Source organism: Lampetra fluviatilis, chromosome 25 (assembly GCF_964198595.1).
Source record: "Lampetra fluviatilis chromosome 25, kcLamFluv1.1, whole genome shotgun sequence".
Lineage (NCBI taxonomy): Eukaryota > Metazoa > Chordata > Hyperoartia > Petromyzontiformes > Petromyzontidae > Lampetra > Lampetra fluviatilis.
The window spans coordinates 2,649,656-2,675,760 of NC_136299.1; the positions used below are offsets into that span (position 1 = coordinate 2,649,656).

Below are 26,105 nucleotides of genomic sequence, written 5' to 3' on the forward strand. Positions count from 1 at the left end.
GCGAAGGTTAAATGGAAATAACTGCTACCACAAATTCTCCATATGGGCCGATGATATGTCGATTAACTCTTAGTACTTGCCTGGTATTCAAAGTCTATTGCTCAACACGAGCATCGTTGGCTAGAAAGTTGCCCGGATACTGACGCCTTCGTTGCAGCTGTTCCACCCCGGTTGTAATTGTTGGCACCCTGTTGAGACTTCTTTCTGCAATATATTTCGCTCGTCTTTACACGCGGCGGACACAAAAAATCGCTGCTGCTTCTTCCGATGTGCAGTTGTGCAAGGGCAGCCGTCGTCTTCGATCACATGATACATCTTCCATACACCAGCAAAGTCTGGAGAGAACTAAATAGTCTGTTCTCCGATAACGCGTGTTGTTTTCACAACGCCAATTGGATATAATGCGATGATTAATGTAGGAGGGATCACATTTTTGTTATAACGCGGATGCGAATTGTACATAACGCGATCGAGTGAACTTAGTGACGTCGCGCGAGGAGGAATCAGCGGTTGTACGGCTGCCTCGGCGTAGCATCGCACAAGGCAGTGGGATGCTGCTGGATGCTTCTAGATGCTACCCACGCACCTCAGTCTTTGTTCAGCCTGCTTACGCATCTCACGTGTTACCGCGGACTGTGCTTTACCCTATATTGTATATTATTGATAATAACGCGATTTTTCCATAACCTCGTGTTCTTCAGGGACGCGACAACTGCTGCATTATAGGAGAAGAGACTGTACTTGAGTTGCACCCCACTCATTGTACTTTAATTTGCTTACCAATATCTTACCAATATTGGTTACTTGATCATTGAGCCTGTGTATTGGAGGACTCTGAGGTTATCACCGAGCACCAAGGCACCAGTACGTAATTTTCACGCCAAGTGTGTTTCGGATGAAGCTGCCTGGGTATAACACAGTCTGGTAGTTTGTTGAAGAAAATTGTAAAATTGGTAACCGTTGTTTTTTGCTCGTAAGTGACAAAATTGCGACTTCAAATGACAATATTAAATGCACCCACACACTTTAAATTCTAATAAACAAGCAGCAAGCTGACAATGAAGTACAGCATCAATGTGGTAACAATATCATATTCGGGTCATATGAAGAATATTTCTGTCAACAAAGTTATTTTTTCCTGACGGTTCATGTAAAGGTATTTTAAGGACAGGATGGCAAATGCGACTTCCATCAGTGAAGCGACGCAAGGTGAAAGCGAACATTAAAATTGCAGTTGTGACCAACACCCAACCTGCCATTTGATATCCTCCCGATTAGATGCACGGGCCACACCTATGAAATTGGCCCAATTATGCAGCAGTTTGCAGTGCCCAACCGTGAAAAGATTATATTGTGCACAAAACAAAATCTCGCATCACTTTGCTGTCCGGACAGAAGAAGAAAGAATAGAAAAAACCGACAACTTTTTAACTCTACAAAGTGACCGTACCGAGAAAAATTCGACTCGTATAAGCGAATTATCTAGACCAATAAAGCTAGGTTGTGTATCGTAAAACTCGCTTTCCGAACAGTCACGAGTGTGTCAAAACACCCCTACGTAAATAAATCCCAGGTGAGATTTACAACAACAACAGCAACATCGTCGGCTAGCCAAGCGGTTCGATCCGCGCCAAAAAGAAAAATCTGCGACTGCGTAGAAGCCAGGAGGAGGAGGAGGGAAGGAAGGAAGGAGGCATGAGGAGCCAGACGCGCCTCCTCTGCATGCTGTGCCTCACGCTAGCCTTCTTCGTCGTGGAGGTGGTGGTGAGCCGCGTGAGCGAGTCGCTCGCCATGCTCTCCGACTCGCTGCACATGCTCTCGGACGTGATCGCCCTCGGCGTGGCGCTGCTCGCCGTGCGCCTGGCCGGCCGCACGCGTCCCACGCGCCGCAACTCGTTCGGCTGGGCGCGCGCCGAGGTGGCCGGGGCCCTCGTCAACTCGGTCTTCCTCGTGGCGCTCTGCGTCACCATCGTCCTGGAGGCCCTCGGACGGTTCGCGGCGCCGCGGACCGTCGAGCGGCCCCTGCTCGTGGTCGTCGTCGGCGCCGTGGGCCTCCTCGTCAACCTGGTGGGGCTGTGCCTCTTCCAGGGCCACGGGCACAGCCACGGGGAGGCCGCCGCGGAGGGCGGCCCCCACTCCGTGCGTGGCGGTGCGTAAGAATGGTAACGCCGTGGCCAGCAGCAGCAGTGGTGCCCGCATACAGGGACAGAATGATCCGATCGAAATTAGGGATTTCGATCGGATCATTGGGGGGGCATGTGCCCCCCCCCCCCCACCGGCTCCACTAGTGATGCCCGTGCTGCCATTGTTGGCAGACTGAACTCGTTATCCAGAGCTCGTCAATTGGTCCTGCCCCGGCGTGGCAGTGCAAATGTTTCTTAAATCTCCTGCATCTATAATAGAGGGTTTTTTGGGTTAGGTTGCATAAATATATGAATGTGTCGTTAAACCCGCCACCACCCGACACAGCCAATTAGTAAGGGTTTGTCACGTAAACAGAACGTGCCAATTCGTTGCGAGTGCGGCACACCGGTTGTGTGTTGGAGAGTAAATCCACAAGATTTACAATTTGAGTAACGACGTTTCGCCAGTAATGACAACTAGCTTCATCAGGCTTCAGCCAGATTTGTGGAGAAATCCTATTTCGTTCTTGAATGGAGGGATAAATGTGATGATGTCACTTGCGAGCTCCTCGGGTGCGACGGCCTGCTGCATCTGTCGACACAGCAGTGTAAATGGGTTCACTACAGTTAGTCGATTTGCAGGTTAAAGTGTGGTGGGTTAAAGTGTGGGTACACTCACCGCTTCCAGTACCCTCTCTATGGGGTCTCTATAGCGGTTGCCTCAAGTGGAGACCCTTCAGCCAGAAGTGGAACAAAGTGAGCAAGCGCAGGCCTGCACCTTTGCCTGTTACGGCAACGACTGCGGTGGGTACGTGCCACGCTGCATGGTGCAGCAGTGTCAGAGTAAGCGTCTGCGTGTCGCCCAGGCCCAGGTGCGGGAACGCATGGCGACCACGCGGGACCACCGTCTGTTGAGATGGAGGACCTTGCCAGGGTCCGGCCGTTGTGTGGCTCAGGAGAGTGCGCGTCAGCGGAGGCGATGGAGGAGGAGGCGATGGAGGAGGAGGAGGGGGAAGAGGCGATGGAGGCGACGGGCTCGCAGATGAACATGCACGGCGTGTTCCTGCACGTGCTCGGCGACGCGCTGGGCTCCGTGGCGGTGGTGGTCAACGCCCTCGTCTACTCCCACTTCGAGGGCTCGTGCGTGTCGGAGGAGGCTCGCGATGACGGCGAGGGGCCCGCGCGCCGCCGCCGCCACCACCGCCGCTGCTGGGTCCACTACCTGGACCCGAGCCTGTGCCTGCTGATCGTGGCCATCCTCCTGAGCACGGCGGTGCCGCTGCTGCGCGACTCGGCGCTCATACTCATGCAGGCGGCGCCGGGGCACGTGGACCTGCGGCGGTTGCGCGAGGGCCTGGCGCGTCTCGACGGCGTCGTCGCCGTGCAGGACATGCGCGTGTGGCAGCTGGCGGGCAGCCGCCTGGTGGGCACGGCCCGCGTGGCCTGCGCGGAGCCCGCCGACGGCCGCAGCGTCGTCCGCGGGGTCCGTAGGTACTTCCGTCAGGCCGGCATCGGACACGCGACCGTTCAGACGGAGTTTGTCGGCCACGACCACCCGCTGGCTGTGGCCCGCCGATGCAGTTAGAGACACGAGCTGTTTGTGTTTGGTCCCAAGCGTGGGGGGGAGGGGGTGGTGAGGAAGAATGCTCAAGCGCCACCTCTATAACTACTTAATTTAAAGCCTAATTCTCAAAGTTGAACAATTGCAACGCTCATTAATTGGCCGACGATAAACTAAACTCTAAACTGAGGTGAGTTTTCACATGTGGAAATGTACAACAGTGGTCAAATGCTCTAAACCCATGTTTCTAAATGTTGAGGGGAAAACGAGAGGACCCAGAGAAAATTCCACATGACCGCAGGGAGAGAGACGTGCAAACTCCAATTATACAGCCATCAGGGTCACGATCGACCCCACGACCTCCTGCCTATCAGGCGAGGGAGTTAACATCTCGCCACTTAATATATAGGGGATCGCAGAGCTTGCGCAATTGTTGACACCGGCTCAACGCTTGGCCGCTGCCTTCCCACTCGTCAGCGGCCTGTCATCCTCGTGCCTCCGAGTAATTCGGTCTCAGAGTAGAGTGAAATAATACTGCATAGCGGCGGGTTTACAAGTTAACATTTGTCTATAACTACAGCAGCCTTCTCCAGATTGCAATGCACTTTCGCTTCCCCCCCCCCCCCCCGCTGTAATGTAACACAAAGGTGTGGGGTGCATCTTGCTTTCTGGAGTGTCTTATGATCAGGAGAATATGGCATGTGAAATGAGTATAGTATCAATGTTAAGCACGATTCAGAAATATGAAGCAACGTCATTTTTGCTCCAGTTTTATCTTGACTTAAAGCTTTCGTGACTGCAGGAATTCATCTTCTCTGGGTCTTTCGGTAAAGTCACGTAGAGAGGTTCAAAGAAAATAACAAAAATCTACGACGTTTCGATCGCAACACAAGCGGTCGTCATCAGGAAAAATGGTTTAGCTTCTAAAGGCAAACTGTTTATGAAGGTTTATAATAGGCGTAGCCCAAATGTCAGCAGCATGGGTGGGGCAGCTAATGTTAATGTAAGTGATGGGTAGCGACCGCAATGGCGATGGGTTTCCACCAATTAAAGGGTTGCCAGGTCAAAATTAACATGTTAATGTAAGATCGGTGAGCGGCCTCCACGGCAAGCGAGCTGAGGTGGCTATGTTAATGTGAGAGATTAGCATGTTAATGTAAGAGGTTAGCATGTTAATGTGAGAGATTAGCATGTTAATGTGAGAGAAGCATGTTAATGTGAGAGATTAGCATGTTGATGAGATCGCAGAGCCACCGCCACATCGAGGTACGGCGCGCGAAGGTGGCTGTGTTGGTGTGAGAAATTTAACCTGTTAATGTCAAATCGGAGAGCCGAAAATAACAACTAACAGGTTGGGAACATCACAGCCAGTTATGACTTAAACTGGTTGATAACGTCCTTCCAATGATTGCTAAGTTTGTACCCATATTCTCGGTTGAAATTGTGTCTGTGTCTGTTTTTATAGATGACTTCATGAACGAATCTTAGTTGATAGCCAGTGGGTTTGCAAAATACATTCGTCTTAGAGAATGCAATATCGTGTGAGCTCACCACATTAAAACATTGATCAGCCACGGCCGAGGTATTGGTCCTACCATGTTTCAGATCTGCCTTGTGTTCACGAACACGGTCCGAGACATGTAATTTAGTTTCCCCAATGTAACTACTGCCGCAGACACAGCTTAGTACGTAAAATTCGTGATCTGATCCCATCTGTGAAGGATGTGATCCCTGACATGCAATACCCCGGCGTCTACAAACTAAGCACTCAAGTATAAAAACAAAGTGGCATCGTAGAACACGGAGTTGCACATATGGCAATTGGAAGGTGATTAATGCGTTATAAATTATACAAAATAGAGTCTATTATTCAATTTTTTCAATTTCATGTTGTTTAACGTTTTCAGTGTAAATGCTTAAAACGCACAAAATGTCCGCACTGCAGCTTCCAATTTAGCATTACGTTTTTGCGTGGCCGTTTTTTTATGAATGTTTTGGTAAACATTACTATAATGGTTGATTCAGAAGGAAAATAGTTTATGCATGTATGATTAGTACTGTATTATTTGCCTTACGTGCAGTCCTTGGATTACAAACCTAATTCGTTCCTGAGACCCGTTCGTAAGTAAAATGGTTTGTAAGTCGTAACACTTGCTGTAATGTACTTTATTTAAATGCGATACGGTCAGCGTTACGATTATGTGTTACGTTTCAACAAAAAGGGAAGCATTGTTACACTCACAATTAAGAATACATTTTGTACATTTGCATGTAACCCTGTAAAAAACGTATCGTAAATAAAACATTAAATAAAGTAACATGAATAGATACTTTTATTTTCACTTGTCTTGAATCATGATGCGAGCTTGTAGTCGGAAAGGGGGCAATAAGTTGCCAAAATTGCACACACACACGACACACAAAGACACACACGGGAGCACACACACAAAGACACACAACAGCAACCGCCATTCGCCACTAAGTGGCAGTGACATCATCACGACGCTTGTGCCAGGCTATGTGCACCTTGAGGCCACGTGAAGTGTCGAACGCCTGCTGCCAGGAGGTCACGGGGCAGACCCAGGTGCCACAGGTCGACTGACTGAGATGAAATTTCAATTTAAAGCTTTCGTGACTGCAGGGATTCATCTTCTTGGTTCTTTCTACGTGACTTTACGAAAGAACCAAGAAGATGACTGAGATGACTGACTGATGTACCACCTGTGCTCCCTACTGTGCCAACTTGCTGTACTTTAGCCAACCCGGCGCTCCGCTCGTTGTTGTGAGCGTCGATTTTCCGCCCTCTGTTGTTGTTGGAGGGCGACTTCCTCCAACTGCCCAGTAGCGTCCTTCACGAGCCTCCTCCACAGAGGCCGATCTTGACACCGCTGGTACCAGTCATCAGCAAGTCCACTCAGCTCCACATCCTCCTGTACCACATCACTCCATCTCTTCTCTAGCCCGTGCTGCGCCCGTTTAGCCCCCTCGATCCGGCCGAACAAAGCTGTTTGGGCATGCAGTGATTTGGCATGCGGGCTACATGGCCCAGCCAACCCAGCCTTGCCTGCCGGAGGAGCTCACCGATGGGAATTTGTCCAGATCTTTCGAGGATTTGTGAGCTCCTCACACAATCCAGCCTGGTTAAGCCCAGCCTGAAAGTTTCTAACCGGCGCAGATGTTCCATTAGAGGGGTCCACGTTTCACAAGCGTAGAGAAGGGAGGGCATGACTGTGGTAGAGATGACCCAGAGTTTCGTGTGGAGCTACAAACCAGGTAGCTTCCCCCAACATTGCACAGCCGATGAAAAATAATGCCGCCCGACTGATTCAGAGCGAGACCTCTGCCGTCAAACCGGAGCTCCCCACACTCACGCTTTCACGTACAAAGAGAAGATCCCCCGTATAGCCTTAAAAGACTGTAGGGGCAAGCACTGTTAGCGAGCACTTGTGAAAGTCAGAACGGTACACGAGGGGGTGGTTGGCCAGCACCACGCCCGACCGCCTTTGTCTTCCCAGTGGCGATGTTTACACACCGCACCAGGTACTCATTTGAGGCCGAATCGACCTAGGGGAGACCCAGGACCGATTTAGATAATCGTCACTTTTGTTGTAGGCTGTGAGTGGGAATCGATCCCGGGTCACTGGGTTCATAGCGCAGCGCGCGAACCGCTACACGACCGCTTCCCACGCACTCACACTTCACACGCATGTGCGCGCACACACACGCAAACACTCACTCTCAGCGCAAAGCAGTGGAAACTGCTGAACCAGCGAGAGAGCAGCTACAACAAGGTTATATATGTGGAGATGGGCAAGCAAGCGGGGTCTGAGCTGGAAAGGAATTCCATCCCCGGACGCAAGCACGTCAGTTGTGTTAATGGGGGAGATAAGGGAGAGAGAGATAAGGGAGGGAGATTAGCATGAAATGAACTTCCGTCGCCGCATAAGAGTATCATGCCCGCATATGCGCACAACAGCAGTGTTAATGAGAGATTACCACCATGAGATTAGCACCATGCCAAAAAATCGTGCGACACAGCTGGCGAATGGAGCCGGCGAGGAAATCACCCCCAAAGTGAGGAGCTCGAGTCTGGCTCCAATTCCAAGTGGCTCACGTGGCGGAGCCTAAACAGACTTAAGAGAGTGCGTTTCGGCAAGATGCAACTCCCTCGTGAAATCACGAGCTTCTACACAACAACCGACCAATGTGTGCTTGTCAGGAAACACAAACCACGTGGATCGTCTCCTGAGATGCCCTGCAGCAACTACGATGCTGGCTCCTCAAGACGTGGCACTGCCAACAGCAGACGCGGTGGGCCTGTGTGGAATATCGGGGAAGGGCCCGTACAGGTTTGGCAGGAGACACGGTGTAGAAGAGCGTGCAATGTGCAATGATCACATTGCACTTGAATGCAATCTGGCCCCATGTACAAAGGTGTGGCATGAGATCTCTTCGGCTATTTGATCATGCACGCATATGAATCCACTTGACTTTGATATTGTGAGCATAACCAGCATTTCGTGCCTCCTAGCCAATGTACGTACAGTGCTTGTAACATTTCACATGTAAGTGGAACATTTGTTTCAATTAAACTAACTTCGCAGATGTATTGACAATGATGACAAGACATTGATGAAAATGCTAATTTATTCCGGTGCAAGTCAGAGTTACAAAGACAGTCGATACACAGCTGGTCATTTCCCCTTGGTGTCATTTTAATTTTCATTAAAATTAACCTTTTCTTTAACCAGCTGTCAATTAATGGAACAAACTTTTAAAATACGAGTTATGAACGGTGATTTTTACTTGACGAGGCTCGTCCAACACCATGGGAATGTCGAATTTTCACAATTGTCTCAGTGCCACCAATGCAGATGAATGAGCATAGCTCATTGTGAGCTCAATGTGTTGAACTTCTTTCGCATCGTACGTAGCCAACCGTGCTAATTGGAGGTGTGGGGAATAGTGACTGGGCTGAGACCATAAACTCACCCAGGAGGTTGTGGGTTCGATCCAGAGCCCGAAGCCTGTATATTTGGAGTCTCTCCACGTTCACGTTTAGAAACGTGCGTCTAGGCTTGCGATACATTTCCACGTGATAAGCCACTTCGTTGAGCTATCATTTGTGGCCTGGACGCTTCTAAAAAAAAGCTGTATAGCTCAGTGGGCCTGACCTGGTAAAATGAAAATAGTTTACAGTTTCGCTTCACTTGAAACCCAGTGTAATCACATGCAGTTGAAATCTGGATTTGAACCCAGATCCCAATGATGACAGCCAAGTGAGAATCCCTCTCTCTCCCCAGCCACCTAATCTTATTTACACTTTTCATTGGGTGTGTGCGTGTGTAGAGTAAATGTGTTAAAGGTATACTTCACCATTCGGAATGTATGATTAAAAATATTTTGGAAAATATTTTGTAAGTGCTTCAAAAGTTTGGATGTGCAGAACATACATCTATTGTGGAGTATTTTTTTCTCGGAGAGAGACCTGCGACCATAGAATGGTCAATCACCCAATTCCGTTGTGCCAGAGAGTTTATAATCTTGGCATTAAGGCACTGATAAGGCTCGCGATTGTCTAAATATAGCAAACAATGTAACATCCTCTTCATGGAAGATGGCATTCTTTGATGATATTCTGCATGTCTGGTGGAGGTGGGATGTTAATTTACACGCCTCGTTTGATACTTATATGAGTAAAATGTACTCTCAACAGGTAGAATGCAATATTGTATTGATGTCATGAGTTATTTTGATAAATGGCCGACAATCTTTAATGATAGCCTATGGGGGAGATGCATAAACTGGAGCCTTGCACTATTTTACTGCAATGTTGCAATGAACTACCGTACAAAAACATGGTCTTCAAATAAAATAAAAACTGCTAAAATGATGTAAGAACAAAAAAACCTGAGAGAGATTTAGCAATGAAAATATTTTAAAAACCTTGCACTCAAAATAAACGAAAACCACATACTGTGGAACACCTTATGAACGCACCTAAACAGACCCCAAGGGTCACGTGACCTCTCCTTAACCGCACGTGCGTGATCGTTTTTTTCTCATGCAAACTCGACCTTTTCAGAGTAATAATTGTTCTGTGCCAGTAAAACCCTTTTCAACTGGCTCGTGTACACAGCCTCTATTCTGCTGTCAATTCACGCAGGCTTCTGTTTGTCGACAAAAGGTTGTTGTTTTTATCCCGTAAGTGATCAAAACAACTGAAGCTTACAGCAAACGATTGCGAATGTTAATACAGCATGCACTATTTTGGGAATTAACTAACTTTCATCTGAAAATGTTCAAAACATTATTTCACAGATGTGTGGCCTTTTCTTCGGCCAGCCCAGCATCCTTCGCCATAGTATAGAAGATGCCCCTCTTCTTCAGGAGAGCAGCCGGCGAATCAAACTCGGCGAGACATCCGCCGTCGAGCACCATGACTCTGAAAGCGACACAAAGAGTGAAATAATTACAATGTTTATGTTTCGTCAAAAACGAGCCCCGCAAATTCCCCCCTGGCCATGCCCACATCAGCACCTGTGCCAGTAACAAATGGCCACCGGTCCTTCCCAGCCAGTCGACAATCTCGAGGGTTGTTAGTGCCTCGTGTGAGGCACTAATTAGCCACGCGTTCTTGCGAAAAGAGCGGCTGGAAATGGTGCTACCTGCAAAGGTGGGAATAGCATCCAATTTAAGCCAATTCTAGATTTGAAGCTTTCGTGACTGCAAGGATTCATACTCTTAGGTTTTTTCGGTAAAGTCACGTAGGTAAGAATAAATAATAAAAATAATAGAAATAATACTTGATACAGTAAATCTAGCTGTGACGGTCCCACCCACCTGATGACGGAGACTTGTGTTGCCTCCGAAACGTCGTGATTTATCACTTTATTTCTATTATTATTTCTATTATTTTTATTATTTATTCTTACCTACGTGACTTTACCGAAAAAACCTAAGAGTACAATTTAAGCCAATTGCCAATCCACTGCTGGATGAAGGCCTCCCCAATATTTAAACATCAGCAAAAGGTTTGGTATCAAAGGGGAAAACCGTGCCAAAAGCAAGCGGCAGTGAGGAAGAAGTTGTAATGCATTATTTTTCAAAACATTACACGATTGACAATATGTAGGCATTCTCAGACTGTCATGTATCATGTACAGTACTGTACACGTAGGCCTCTGTGAGAAAGCAATACATGAAGAGGACATTGAGATGGAGATCAAATGCACATGATACAGTGATTACACAGGCTGCCAGGCCAATCAGTGACTGAGCCTGTAATACAACACGAAGATTTTATTAAATAACAAAAATATAGAACAGCTGCCTACGCAGCATATTTTACCTGCAATTAACTCTCATGCGGTGTTTTAATTATCAAATTGCACACGTTATGATTAAGATTGCGACCTTAACTGGGCCAAACTTGGGTAGTTGTGCAAACTGACGACTGCCTAGGTTGTAGGAATGAAGCAACCTGGACAAACATTGTTATTATGACATGTGAGTTTTCTTCTTTTTTAAAATCTTAATACTGCCAAAAAGGTTCCATACATAAGACAATGTCTGGTCTGGGTTTTGCCCCCTGAGTAATAGCATTACCCAGGAATATTAGCCAGCTAATGCCGCCCCCTTGATCCGACGATCGTCCCCCGTCCCTTGCTCGGCATGCAAGGGCATCTCCCGCTCCCGAGGGCCCATGTTCTGGCGAGACCCAAGAGGTCGCGACCCCAAAGGCGGTGCTGTGCACGACGGGGTGCCGGCTGCACGTGGGCTCACCGCGTGTAGTCGATGACGGTGTTGAGGCGGTGCGCGATGGTGAGCACGGTGCGGTTCTGGCACTCGCGGCGGATCGTCGCTTGGATGAGGTCGTCCGTCTCCAGGTCCACGGCCGCCGTGGCCTCGTCCAGGATGAGGATGCGGCTCTTACGGAGCAGCGCGCGCGCCAGGCACACGAGCTGCCTCTGCCCAACGCTGCGGGAGAGCGCACGGGGGAAGTAGCAACGGCGTGTCCTCCAATCACCCAACGGAGGTGCAATCCCTACCGCAGTGTACGCTCGACAACACAAGGAGGGATGTACATTCGTCGAATCGATGCCAGCGCACTGATACACCGGTGTAGCAAACGCGGTTACTTGATGCACAAATGCAAATTTAAAAAAACGCTGCAGCAGTGTGCGGCGACTGGTCACGCAGAACAGACAAAGACACATTTGACAACTCGATGCTTCATTCCTATATAAGGAGGTATCAAAGCGATTTGCTCTGCGACTCCTGGTGCTATTAACTGGCTCATCAACCGCCTCAATGTAATATTACAATTGTTGCTCTACATCGATATCAGCCATATGAAGATTGATACTATCATCCAACACGATTCCGTATGTTTTGCCGATTGCATTGGTTGAACAGCCTTTCCCTTGCCATGATAAAATGTGGTTTAGGTTTCCACTGAAAGCCTGTCTGTTTAGATTTCAAGACATCTCCCTCTGTCATGCTCATTGACATACAATATACTCTACGCATTGCCCTATACATGAAATGGTTACATGTACACACCGAATGAATTTTCTCTTTCGCGAGATTCCAAAAAAGCACGAAAAAAACCTACCTGAGATTCTCCCCTCCCTCAGAGATGGGGTGATCAAGGCCTGCTTCCAAGGACCGCACGTGAGCCTTCAGGTGTGCCATCTCCAGGGCGCTCCACAGCTCCTCGTCACTGTGGTGCCCAAACGGGTCCAGGTTCATGCGCAGAGGCCCTGAAAAGAGCACGGGGTCCTGGGTGGGGTCGGGTCAGAAAGAGAAGGAAGAAGACGCGGTTTGGTGAGAATAACAAAACATGTCATCAACCAAGCCAAACTCTAGCTGCCTTATAATTGTACAGCCATAGTAGTTTTTTTAGCTTTTCACACACTGCTTGCCTGCAACCCACCGGCGTGCATAACAAAAGGCGGCGTAATCCTCGCTCTCTTATCTACTTACGCCGCAGTGGCAGCACTGGTCGTGACCTCACCAGCTTATACCCCCCCCCCACGGCGCACCCTGGCTCCTCCCCCCTCCCCTTTGCCAGTATATATAAGGGCGTGTCTCTTAGAGCTCTCTTCACTTGATACAGTCATTTTGCTGTGACGGTTCCACCTGAAGACGGAGGCTTGTGTTGCCTCCGAAACGTCGTGATTTTATTTATTTGTTTTCTTCTTTTAACCTACGTGACTTTACCGGAAATAAACAAAGAGTAACAAAATAACAATTTGTGCATGTCTACCTCGCCTGCTATGCAGGAGGCCGTGGGTTCGATGCCGACCCTGATACCTGCTGCTCTATATTTGGAGGTTTTATCTTCTCCCTGTCGTCACGTGGATTTTTCTCCGAGTCCACTGGTTTTTCCCTCCACGTTTATAAACATGTTTTTAGAGTATTGGGCTGCTATACGTTTCCACTTCATCGGGCTATGATTTGTGGCCAGGTCGTTGGTGAAAAGAGCTACATAGCTAAGTTGGACTTACCTGGTAAAATAAAAAATAGTTTAGTTTAGTAAACAAGAGAGCCATTTCAGGGGGCTATTTGGCCTACTCGTCCACACTGGTCCAAAGTCTTGCAAATCGTTGGATTTCGCCCCCCCCCCCCCCACTTTACCGCACCACACGTGATCTGATGGTCTACCAACTCTGGTGTACCCATTTGTATTATGTGGTAGACATGGGGATTTAAGAAAATTGCCCGTGTGTGTGTGTGCTGTGGGGAGCGGTAGTGTAATGGTCAGTATTGTGGTTCGTGCGTTTATCTACGAACCTAGCGACCTGAGTTTGATTCCCGTTCATGACCAACAACGTTCACAAAGGATATCTGAAGCAGTCCTGGGCCTCACCTTGGCATATGCAATCTGAAATAAGTACTTGGTGCAATGTGGCCAGGCATGGTGCTGGCCACCCACCGACCGACTCGTGTGCCGTGCTTGCCTTCAAAGGTGCTCTTGCTCACAGCACTTGCCCCAACGGTCTGTTAAGAGGCTACACCGGGGGGATCTTTGTCTTATTTTGACTCTGTCAATGTGTGTGTGTGTTGTGCTGACCAGGGGCACAAGATTTTGTGGGTGTAATCTAAAGATCTTGATTTGAAGCTTTCGTGACTGCAGGAATCCATCCTCTTTGGTTCTTTCGGTAAAGTCACGTAGGTAGAAAAAATAATAATAGATCACGACGTTTCCTACGACAGCAGTCCTCCTGCTGTGTTTGTTTCACACCTGATGACGGTTGCTTGTGTTGCGATCGAAACGTCGTGATCTATTATTTTTTCTACCTACGTGACTGACGGGCGTTCCGGGCGCGTGGCTTTGACGTGGAGCGCAGGTGACGCAGACCGTCAACTGGCTCGTGCGGCAGACGTGCGAGCTGGAGACCAACGTGGTGGTGGAGCGAGTGAACCAAAAAGTAAGTAATCTAAAGATGTTGGGCGATGTCCTGACAACCCACGGCTGTCAAGTGTCCGCGCTCCCCCCCCCTGTCGATCACCTGCGGGATGATGGTGAGCTTGGAGCGCAGGTCGTGCAGGCCGATGGGGGCGATGTCGATGCCGTCGATACGGATAGAGCCGCCGGCCGCCTCCATCATGCGGAAGAGGCAGCTGGTGAGAGACGACTTCCCCGCGCCCGTGCGCCCCACGATTCCCACCTGTGATACGCAGCACACGCCGGCACGTCGACGCGTTAACCCAGGCCACCCAGGCAAGGCGACCCCAACACCAGAGGTCGCAAACGGGTTTTGATTCCTTACCTGTACCCATACCCAGCCGCACCAGGGTCGCAAATGGATACCCGTACCCGGCTGGGTACGGGTAGCCGGGTATTGGATAGGGTACGGGTATCGGGTACCCGGTTGCGACCTCTGCCCAACACCCTGGCTTCCCGTGCTGTCAAAAAATCTCCCCCCCCCGCCACCCATCCGCCGCGACGTTGCAACCCTTTGGGAAGTCCCTCGAATCAAGGAAAACTGTCGCCTTCCCATTCACCAGGACCTCAATAACGTCCCTCGTCATCGCTTGAAGTCGCATAAGCCCTTCTGGACCCATGTGCTCAACCCCCATTAAGCTTGGAAAGCTGAATGGAGTTCAAAAGAACTCACAAACACCTTGTGAAAGACCCAATGCAGAAGATCCATTGGATTTGATCGTCCACGAAGCTCATGGTCCACCCTAAATCGTATCCACTGCACAAACCATGGCAGATGCGAATATCTGATGCACACATGGAAAAATAAACTCTCCAGTGTGCGACTGTGGTCATTCAGAACAGACCGTACAACATATAACGACGCACTGCCCGATCCACAAATATACGAAGGAGACATCACAGCGACAACACTCCACTGCTCCTGACGCGGTTGTCTGGCTTAACCACCTCAATGTGAAATTGTAGTTGCTGCTCTGCATCTACATCAGCCATATGAAAGATCCTCACAAGAGAGGCAACATCGTTTCACGTATCTCAATGAGTTTATTTAATCTATTGGATAGATAAAGGGTACCACCAATTCTTCTTTTGTACGGTGTTTGAAAAAAGCAGCAGGGTACAATTGTATATTTTATTTTATAAGATATTCCACTGCATCTGGGATGGTAGCTGAGTGGAGGCTGCTTGTTATCTGTGGTATGCCCAATACGCCACCAGGATATGTGTGGTGTATTGGGCAGTCACCTGCGCTATGCTTTGATTGATTGAAGATTGATTGACATTGCGCACCGTGCGCGTGCCGTACGTGGCTCAATGCACGTGGCATGGGACAAAAAGAGCAAAGAAAATTTAAAGGAAACATTCAAAGTCAGATGAACCTTCACAGAGTGAAGTGCTCCAGCTTTGAGCGTGTGTGAGTGTCAGCTGTCAATAGTCTTGGTCAACCCGTAACGCCTGGGTCTGTCCCATGATCTCCTGTCAGCAAGCTTTCCACACTTCACGTGGCTTCAAAGTGCACGGAGCCTGGTACAAGGGCCGTGGTGGCATCACTGCCACTTAGTGGCAAATCATAGTTGGTTGCTGTTATGTGAGATGAGTGTGTTTCGGCGGTTGTGGAGAGATTGGAGAAGTTTCCATACTAGGCAGTGTGCTTATGACCAGTTTCGGTTTGCCAGCAGATGTCTCACTCCGATTCAGGTGAGCAGTATTATATTTCCATCAGGTGTGTAACTCTGTAGGAAAGCTGCTTGGCCTGTCGCTCAATACGAAGCTCCAGGTGTTCATGGCCACAATCATGCCCTTCCTTCACTATGCTTCCAAAAATTGGTCCCACTGAAGGAACATCTGCACTGGTTTGAAACATTCACGCTGGCCTGCCTACGATCCATCCTGGGTTTAACCAGGCTAGTTTGTATGAAGAGCTCAAAGATCTTTGACAGATCTGGACACTTCCATTAGTGATCTCCTCCAGCAGGCAAGGCTGTGTTGGCTGAATCCTGTAGCCCACATGCCCCAGCAGCTTTTGTTTGGCCAGGCAGAAGGGGATGAACGGGCGTGGCATGGGCGAGAAAAGAGGATGTGGCTCTGGGTGAAATTGCCAATGACTTGCACCAGCAATGTTAAGTTTGGCCTCTATGGAGGAGGCTCATGAAGGACGCTACTGGGCAGTTTGAGGAAGTCGCCCTCCAACAACAACAGAGGGATGAGGAGCCACAATCACAACAACGAGTGGATCACCGGGCGGCTAGAATGCAGCAAATTGGCCGAGTGGGGGTACAGGTGGTGCATCTGTCAGCCATCACAATCACGGTGGGGTGGGGGGGGACAGACAAAGGTGGCCGGGTGTAATGCTGACCACTCACCCCCTCGCGTACCATGCCGGCCTTTGTAGGTGTATCGCTAACGGCACTTGCCACAACAGTCTGTTAAGGCTACACGGGGGGGGGGGGGGGGTGCGTGGATCTTTGTCTTTGTTTCCATCTTTGTGTGCAGGGCACCTTCTCCCCAGGCTGGATGCTGAAGCTGATACCCTTGAGCACGAGCTCCAGCTCGGGGCGGTAGCGCGTGCTGTAGTCCACGAACTCCACCTGCCCGCGGTCCGGCCACTCGCTCGGGGGCCGTGTCTCCGTCTCCCACGCCGCCTGCGCGCTCACGGCACAACAGCGGTTGAGGAGAGACCGGCGCAGGCTTCACGACGTCTAGTGGTTGAACTGCATTGTGGCCAATTAAAAATACAAATTGCCTTCCTTCACATCTGCCCTCAAGCTGGTCCTCAATGCTCACGAAAAGTTATTCTCCACGAAAAGTTATTCTCCAAATCTGTCTCGCCACACCATGCATATTGGGGATGTTGACAACCTTCAATATCTAGACGTTGACCTGGACTCAAAACTGTGTTCCAATACCCACGTTGACCACGTGACACAACGAGATAAAAACCAATATTGGATTCCGATACAGGAACAAGCGTTGCATTCCACATCGACTCCCCGTCTGAATATTGTTAAAGCCACCACTCTGCTCATATTTGATTATTACAACACCATCTACAGCCTAGCTTCTGAATCCACCTTGAAAAGTCTAATTCCACTGAACCACTCCGCTCTCCGCTTTGCCCTCTGACGCCCCCTCTCTAGAGCTCATCGTGGTAACCTGTAGCTCAACTCAATTCTGTCCCGCACTGAATATCCGCAAAGACCACCACTGGGATGTCTTCACCCTAAAGGTCCTCATCCTAAAGGTTAAACAAATCCGCCAATGACCTAAAGGGCAACTTTCTTCCTCCCGTAGCCTCAGAATCACCTCCTTATTCCGACTAAAAATTCCATTTGCTACAACGTTGTTAAAAAAAAGAATTTTTCCGCGTTGTTGCTCCACATTGCTCTAATCCTCTTGCTGCTCAGCTACTGCTCGCTTCCCTCACTTCACTCCCCCTCTTCACTTGCCTTCTCTCATCTAGATGTGTACAGCGCCTTCATCCAAGGCGCTGTACAGCAATTACAAAAATGGTACACGTGATGAAGGTGCTTCGGTCGAAGGTAACCTAATATTAGCTTGCGTTCAATTTCCATTACCAATCACAGTAAGTCGCATAATCTGACCGCCCTGACAAATTAGCCACCCACACCCAGTGCAGTGTTTGTGCACAGTGTGGGACTGTCATTTTCCATTAATGTTCACTTCTCTGACCTTTTCACATCTCCACCTGTACCCCGGTCCACGGCGAGTCGCATTTGCATCGCCGGACTGTGTGCGCACGTCCATGCTGCGTGCGTGTGTGAATAGCGGGGAGCGGCAGTGTAGCAGTTTGCGCGATTACGCTACGAACCCGGCGACCCGAGTTCGATTCCCACTCACGACAAACAACAGTGATGATTATCTGAGCCGATCATGGGCCTCCCCGAGGTCGACTCAGCCTCAAATGCCCCAACAGTCTGTTCAGGCGATAACGTGGGATCTTTGTCTTTGTGTGGATAAGTGAGCGGCTGCACCGCCCTGCTGCAGGAGCCGCCCTCACCTCGCGGTCGATCTCCGTGTACTCGCTCACTCGCTCCACCGCCACCACGTTGGTCTCCAGCTCGCACGTCTGCCGCACGAGCCAGTTGAGAGTCTGCGTCACCTGCGCTCCACATCAGAGGCACGCGCCCGGAACGCCCGTCACAAAAATGTCGTCTTGTCAGGATCCCCCCCCCCCCCGTGATATTTGCGCCTTTAGCGATTGAAATTATTATTCACGTAAGTAAAATGTGTGTCGTACACCCTCCTCCACCCGACACGGCCAATTGATGAAATTGTCACGTGACAAACAAGAGTCTGAGCTTGAAAATTCACAGCCAGGGAGCAAGCTCATGGGTGCCTTGTTCTATTCTTGCCTCTGGCAGCGATACGTTCAGCAGCTAAATGTCAATGTTGAGGTCTGCTCGCCACAGCGAGAGTACTTCAGATAATTTTTGTAGTTTTACCACTCCTCCACTGAAGGAGCGCAGACTACAGTAGTTTGCTATATGGTCCATAGTTTGTATTGCATGGCCACAATCAAACTGTGACTAGGCGGGTGGCTGGTGATGTAATCAGACACAGGCCCAATGAGAACGAGAGCTGGACAAAAGCGAGTTCATCGATCCCACTCTATGAGGCACACACTGATATTTAATTCACCTGGGGTGAGAGGACCCGATACATCGTACGTACCACGAGGCCCGTTAAACCTGTTTGTCCCCAGAGCATCGGCACAATAACCCTTCGCTGCCCACAGTAGAAGCTCCGATCACACTCCCTCACGTTGCAAACACCAAGCACTCTGTTAAACCGCTGCTGCAAAACCTCTCGCGCCGAGGGCTGCTTCCTTCCGTGCCTGCAGCTCACCGGCTCGTCTGCAGAGGTCATAAGTTCTGCGCCTCGCGGCATGGGAAAGGTACGAAGTGTCCGGCAGCGGGAAGATAAAGACTCGGGGTGTCTTTAATGAGCCAAGCGGCGGCGGGGGGGGGGGGGGTGTTGCTCACGTTGAGGGCGTAGGAGATTGACAGGCCCACAACACCGCCGGCTGTTGTCCCCCGCGCCAGGACAGCGAAGAGCGCGGCGAAGAAGACGACCAGGTTTCCCGTGAACTCGAGGCGGATAGCCAGCCACCTGCAGCACACGACGAGGCGTTGAGTCATGTGATCACAGCGTATGGAATACGAATTCAATGACTTCAACATGAAGCACGCTGCACTCTCATTGATAAGAGAACAACTCGTCGGCACGAGGAACTGCTGATGAGCAGGAACTCATCCCTTTAGAACTGCTTTTTGTGTTTGTTGTCCTTCCCCGCACCTCCAATTAGCACGGTTGCCTGCATACAATGCGAAAGAAGTTCAACATACATACAAGGCAGCCATACGGCGATTCGGCGGCAACAATAATATCCCAAGCTCTGCGATCCCCTATAAACTAAGGTGTTATTTGGTCAATTAATGAGTGTTCACATGTGGCACGAAACCAGAGCAACCAAACAAACCCCACGCGTGCGAGGGGGGAAACACTCCATCCCATGCAGATGGAACAAGTGGACTCCACATTTTTGCTGTACCACCTCGTGGCGAGCCGGCGCGTGGCACCTCCTCGGCGCCCATGGGAAGGGAGTTTCGCAAACTGTGTGCGATCCACCAACCCTCACCTCCACAGTGCTGGATTATAGACCACGTGCATAGCCACCACCACACGGTATGACAAGACAATGCTTTTGCTGGCGTTCAGCAAGAGCCACCAAGTGAGAAGACATTCCTCCTGGACGTCGGTGAAAAAGAGCTTCGCAGCTCATCGGATTTTCCCAGGATAAAAATTCTGAAAGATTATCATTCTGACTTTTCACTTTTCTGCTCCCTGTGGATAAATACGCGCCATCGAAAGTGTATAGTAAAAATATTAATGCATTGATCATAGTGTAAACTGTGTAATATGAGAATATCCGGCTCACTGACGTATCACACCTTGTCATGGTGATTGGCTCTGCCGGTCCTGGTTTACAGCCAATGGGAGGAAGCCTGGGGGCATGGCCCTGACGTGATGGAAGGGTGACAGCTATGGAGATTGGTTCTGCAGGCTTTGGCCTCAGCCAATGGGGAGATGAGTCAGGGGCTTGGTCCCGGGAGCTGACGAGGGAGCCTGGAAGATTCCATGCAGGCTAACGAGGATTGGCTGAAGCGTACCACGTGACCCGGGGATTAAATAGGGGTAGAGAGGAACGACACGTGGTCAGAACGGGAACCAACGGCTCGCGTGGCTCCAAGTTGCCACGTGGCAGTGCGTCTCTCTCGGTCTATCTGTCCCTTCACGTTGTCTACCAGCAGCGTGAAGTAGATGTAACCCAAAGTGAATAAAAGACGGATTCCAGAAGTCGTCTCAAAGAGTCTTATTACAACTGTATTGTTCGCCTACCTCTCTCCTCCCATTGTGCTCTACCACTCTTCCCATCCCCATCTGTTCCAGTTTGCCGCGCCTTCTCTGCAATTCCGATTCCATGCACCTGTCGAAGTCTTTATTCAAACTCTTCGTCTATTCTGCTAATTATTGCCCCCCCCCCCTCCAATCTAATGTCATCTAAGCTACCCACAATGCACCACAGCCTATCTTTTTCAACATCGCAATTCTCTGTTGCGTCACCATTTACAGTGAGGGAAAAAAGTATTTGATACTTATTTCCCTCATTAAAATGCAAATCAATTTATAACATTTTTGACATGCGTTTTTCGGGATTTTGTTGTGGTTATTCTGTCTCTCACTGTTCAAATAAACCTACCATTAAAATGATAAACTGAGAATTTTTTTGTCAGTGGGCAAACGTACAAAATCAGCAGGGGATCAAATACTTTTTTCCCTCACTGTACACCCCCCCCCTACTCCTGTTTAGCAACTTGGGATGTTTCTGTCTTGAGACACTTTCATACATTAACAGTGTTTTTTTTGTTTCGATATGTGGTATATATCAAAAACTGATATTGAACCCGATTTAGATATTTGGAAAGACTAAAAAACTCATGAGAGTAATCGTTAGTTTACCTCATGTCCACATTGGATTACTGTGTAACAATGTGCACACCTCTAATTCATCACTTTGGAGGCAGGAGTCATGCGCTTGAGATCCACTTGCAGGCGTGGTGAGGTTCCCCCTCAGTAGGCAGCGTAGCAGGTAATCCGCTGATTTGCAATATCTCTCTACGGATCAGTCAACTTCCCTCTCATCGCATTATTTTTTTCTCCGGTTTCTTCCCGTGCGCAAATGTGCTCGACAGGTCACTCCGTGGGCGGCACGTGTAGAACTCGTGACCAAAGGCAACGCAGGACCCAAGGAAGACCGGCCAGGCCACTCACCGATTGGACACGATCCAGGGGAAGACGCACACTTGGTTGACGTCCACGATCTTGACGTTGTGCGCGAGGAAGCGAGGAAGGTGCCTGTAGGCCCGGATCACGCTCAGGCCCTGCACCGTCTCCCCGAAGTGCGAGTAGATGGGCGAGCGCGTCACCGAGTCCAGGCGACGGAGCTGGCGCGACGTGCTCACGTAAAAGCGCTGCCGGTGGAGGAGGAGGGGAGAGTTTCATTTTCAGTTAGAGACAGTTCAAGTTCAAGTTCATTTATTTGGTATAGCCCTGTGAGCCATTCGGCTCTTGAATCGGGTACAACCGCAACAAATAAAAAACTAAAACATGATGAACAAGAAAACATCTTAAAGTGACTATGCGCAAACAGAAAAATCACGTGCCGAGGTGGAACGGCACGTGTCACAACAACAACCGCCATTCGCCACTAAGTGGCGGTGACGTCACCACGACGCTTGTGCCAGGCCATGTGCACGTTGAAGGGGGGCCGCACGGAGGGGACACGCAGCAGGCAAAAGCCTTTAGATTTCGAGCACGCACGCACACACGCACGTACTCGTGTGTTGAAACTCTCCCAACGCTGAGCATTTATTCAATGAAAGCATTGACGTAGAGTGTTACCTCATCACGCGCGAGGGACACGTTCCAGTGATGCTCGTGAATAACAAATTTCGCGGGTAATGATATTGGCCGATGAAAACCTAAATTTTTTCATGAATTGCCTTATATAATTACGTAAATAAACTTTATCTCTCATAACTTTATCTCTCATCACTTGATCTCTCATCACTTTATCTTTCAATGCTTAATCTCTCATCACTATCTATCATCACTTTATCTCTCAACACTTAATCTCTCATCACTATCTCTCATCACTTTATCTCTCATCACTTAATCTCTCATCACTGTATCTCTCACCACTTAATCTCTCATCAGTTATTATCTCAGCACTTTATAACTCATCATTTTCTCTCTAATCACTTTATCTCCCATCACTTTATATCTCTTAACTTTATCTCGCATCACTTTATCGTGGATAGCCAAAACCGCAGATAGCAAGTCCGTGAATAACGAGGGAAGACTGCACTGCTGTACCGGTGTTAGTATTGTACGAAGCTTCCTCGGAACTCGTCGATAAGTCACAAGCGCGAGCGTAACCACCGCCAAGGGTGGCAGACAGTAGCCCACTTCTCGGGTGTTTTCGTGTCACCTTAAACACGACTAATATCTGCACTCTGTTCTTTTCATAACGCGAATTGGATATAACGCGATGAATGTATTATGGAACACATTTCTATAACGCGGATGCGAATTGGATATAACGCGATCGAGTGAACTTAGCGACGTCGCGCGAGTAGCATTGCACAAGGCAGTGGGATGCTGCTGGATGCTTCTAGATGCTACCCACGCGCCTCAGTCTTTGTTCAGCCTGCGTACACATCTCGCGTGTGATCGTGGACTGTGCTCTACGCTACATTATTTATTATAACGTGACTTTTCCATTATGCGGCGTTCTTCAGGAACCCAACTCCCGCCGCGTTATAGGAGAACAGACTGCATAGGCGAAATGGACGTCGTTGATCTGAATTATTTAGCTCTCACCCCCGCACAGAATAGAACCATCCCCCAACTCCTCCTCCCATTGCAGAGCGCGTTGACGCCGCGCTCGCTCACTCGCTCGCCGCGCTGTGCCGCTCCCCGCACCGACGGGAACGCGTCAAGCGAGTCGGCACCTGCACGAAGAAGTAGAAGATGGCGATGGGCACGATGACGGCGGCGAAGAGGGGCGTCGCGATGCAGATGACGAGGACGGTGCTGAGGACGCCGAACGCGCACGAGATCCACGAGCGGAACGACATGGGCAAGGTGTCGTCGATCGTGTTGATGTCCTGTTGGGGGAGTCACGAGAAAAGGTGAATAAAAAGGCAAAGGTGCAGCCCTGCTTGCCAGCAGAGTTATCATCTCCCCGCGGTGGCGAGATGTCAACTTGCTCGCCTGGTATGCAGGAGGTCGTGGGTTCGATCACGACCCTGACGCCTGCTGCTGTATATTCGGAGTTTGCATGTCTCTCTCCCCGTGGTCGTGTGGATTTTTCTCAAAGTTTTCCCCTCCACATTTAGAATCATCGTGCGATTAGAGTGTTTCATTGCTGTAAATTTCCACACGATGATAAGCCACTTCGTTGAGCTATAGTTGCGGCCAGGTCGCTTCTGAAAAAGAGCTGCATAGCTCAGTGGGCGTTACCTGGTAAAATAAAAAAAAGTCTATAGGAAGGGGCCTCCAAGAGGGTTATCTTGATTAGATGTCCACGCAATGCCAGACGTCTTTACCCCACAACACGCAACCTGCGGATCAACTAACTGTGGTGTACTCACTGTTGTTAATGCTGTTGTGGAGAAAGAAGCAACTAGGGTGGTGGGATTTGAGAAGCTTGCACTACTCCTGTTTCAACTGCCGTGCCGGGAGGTGGAATTGAACCGGTGATCCCCTGATTATAAGTCGGGTGTGCCAACCGTTACACCAGGGCAGCGTACCCTGGCGCTCGAGCGTCTCCAGCAAATTGTCCAGCCTACGATGCCACTCATGTGTCTCCGTACAGACACCATGAGGGCAGACCGTACCATTGGGTAAAGTCCGGTGCGCTAGCCCACGACAAACACCACGGCAGCATCCTCACCGGGGAAGTGAGATGAGCGGATCTTGCGGAAGGTGAACGAACGTAAGGAGAGTCTTTATATCTCATCACTTTATCTCCCATTACTTTATCTCTCATCACACCCTGACTCTATAGACGTCGACTGGTTTATTTGGCGTCGTGGAGAGCACATGGGACAATATCACAATATTTTATTCACGCCGGAGGAATCTGATGAGCAGTGAAGCTCTTTTTTCCAGAGATGTCCAGCAAGGGGCGGGTAAGGATGACGGCGGCGAGCACCTTGGCGAAGCGGTTGACGATGCGGCCGATGGGATTGGTGTCGTAGAACGCCATGGGGGCGTGCAGCATGTTGCCCAGCAGGTCGCGGTGGAGCACTCGTGAAGCCTCGATCGTGCCCTTGGCGGTGATGAACGTGGCCAGGAAGACGAAGAGGCCTGGGCGGCAAATGGCGAGTGGGCAGGGGGTTTGTTTGTTATGTTGGGAAAAAATAATACAAATAACAGCAGCAGCCCGTTCCGTTTGGATGTCGTGCGTTATAATGTGCAGCCCTGCATCAATCAATCAATCCACGTATCTGCTGGTCTCCCCGAGCCTCGTCGGTCATCAGGGTTGTTTGACCATACTTCACCACACAGGAGTCGCTGTCGGTGCGTGAAGGGGTTGGCCCAGGACATGCCTCATATATCACTCACCGGCTGGTGTTTGCCGTGGCCAAGAATTGAACTCGGGAAAGCGTGCATTTCATTGAACGCAATACGGGATAGCCACACTGCCTGGGGCCAGGAATGGAGATGCGTGGATGTGCCCAACAACGACCTCGTCAGTGATCCGTCTGTCCAGATGCCTGGTTTCGACCTCCCAAGGCACCAGTGGGTTCAGTTGAACCGCTTCCGGAGTGACCAGGGGGTATGGGCCGCTTCCGAACATCGATGGGGCATCGTACGACGACTACTACACGACAGCCCCACTGTGTGAATGCGAGGAGCAGCAGACGATGGCGCCCCATCGTCTCCGGCTGTGAAGTGCATCAGGGCATGCCAGGCGTGACTGGTTGCTGCCCTGCACGTGCTGGAGGAGGAGGCTGTCACGTGCCTCTATTTATTGATTTGTATTGTGTGTGTGGTGCTCTAACTGTGTAAAAAAATTCGGTGAACACATTTAACGCAATAATTATCCATTGCTAAGTTTTGCGGCCTGGCCTGAAAAAGCAATGACAAAGCTTGATAACAACGCGTATAATTTTTCTACGTATTTACATTGAAGTTGAATGCATTTCCAAGGCTTTCAATCTCTGCTCGACATCACTCAATCTCCCTCGCTGTTCAAGCCACTCACTCGTAGCACACCGCTTCAGTGTCACTTGGAATTCGCTTTCCCTCGCAGATTATTGTTTCAAAACCAAAATTAAAAGTAGCCCCAGGTCGTCAAGTCGGGTGTGGAATGTGAATTCCAAGATTTATCTGCATTTTTTTGTGATTTCCCCCCCAGGATTTTATGCATTTTGTCGATATTATCCTCATTCGAGTTGCACGATATTATTGATACTAAATATAAAATGCATGTAAGTGTCAAGAATTATCAAAAAGGTGAATATTCCGTGTTATTGAACACATGCTTCCACAGTGGCATGTCTTTCAAATTTTGGTGTGAGGGAGCAAATCCGTCCTGTTTAGTTAAAGTATTCAAAGCAAGAATAATAAACGTATGAACATGAATAAAATCACAATAATAATAACAATGATTTCACCTTGTAACGCACGCAGTATTCGCTTGCTCTCGAAGAGGAGAGAGAACAACTCGGAGGCGCACAGAAGAACCACAGACGAGCGGGAAGGCAGCAGTCACATGGTAAGCCAGCACCTGCAATTGCCCAAGCTCTATGGTCCTCTATATATGAAGGTGTTATCGGCCAATTAATGAGTTTACATGCGGGAAGAAACCGAAGCA

General features: G+C 49.4%; 2 protein-coding genes across 2 annotated transcripts in view; one reads left to right on the top strand and one right to left on the bottom strand.

Moving 5' to 3' along the window:
* The first annotated feature begins 1,692 nt into the window (after positions 1-1,692).
* On the top strand, positions 1,693-4,550 carry LOC144941659 (proton-coupled zinc antiporter SLC30A1-like). The gene is made up of 2 exons (XM_078868017.1): positions 1,693-2,143; positions 2,972-4,550. Exons 1-2 carry the CDS (start codon positions 1,696-1,698, stop codon positions 3,706-3,708), a joined length of 1,185 nt encoding a protein of 394 aa, XP_078724143.1. The 5' UTR covers positions 1,693-1,695; the 3' UTR covers positions 3,709-4,550.
* A 5,412-nt stretch (positions 4,551-9,962) lies between these two features.
* The window catches only part of LOC144941861 (ATP-binding cassette sub-family C member 2-like), a 56,226-nt gene continuing 40,083 nt past the window's right edge, over positions 9,963-26,105 (bottom strand). Inside the window, exons 23-32 of the mRNA XM_078868352.1 lie at positions 24,438-24,592; positions 23,233-23,388; positions 21,491-21,690; positions 19,141-19,267; positions 18,156-18,257; positions 16,636-16,779; positions 14,202-14,360; positions 12,302-12,468; positions 11,470-11,664; positions 9,963-10,129 (exon numbers count right to left, since the gene is read on the bottom strand). Of these exons, the coding sequence (XP_078724478.1) occupies positions 10,000-10,129; positions 11,470-11,664; positions 12,302-12,468; positions 14,202-14,360; positions 16,636-16,779; positions 18,156-18,257; positions 19,141-19,267; positions 21,491-21,690; positions 23,233-23,388; positions 24,438-24,592 (1,535 nt within the window). The 3' untranslated portion in view covers positions 9,963-9,999. The remainder of the gene's footprint in view (positions 10,130-11,469; positions 11,665-12,301; positions 12,469-14,201; positions 14,361-16,635; positions 16,780-18,155; positions 18,258-19,140; positions 19,268-21,490; positions 21,691-23,232; positions 23,389-24,437; positions 24,593-26,105) is intronic.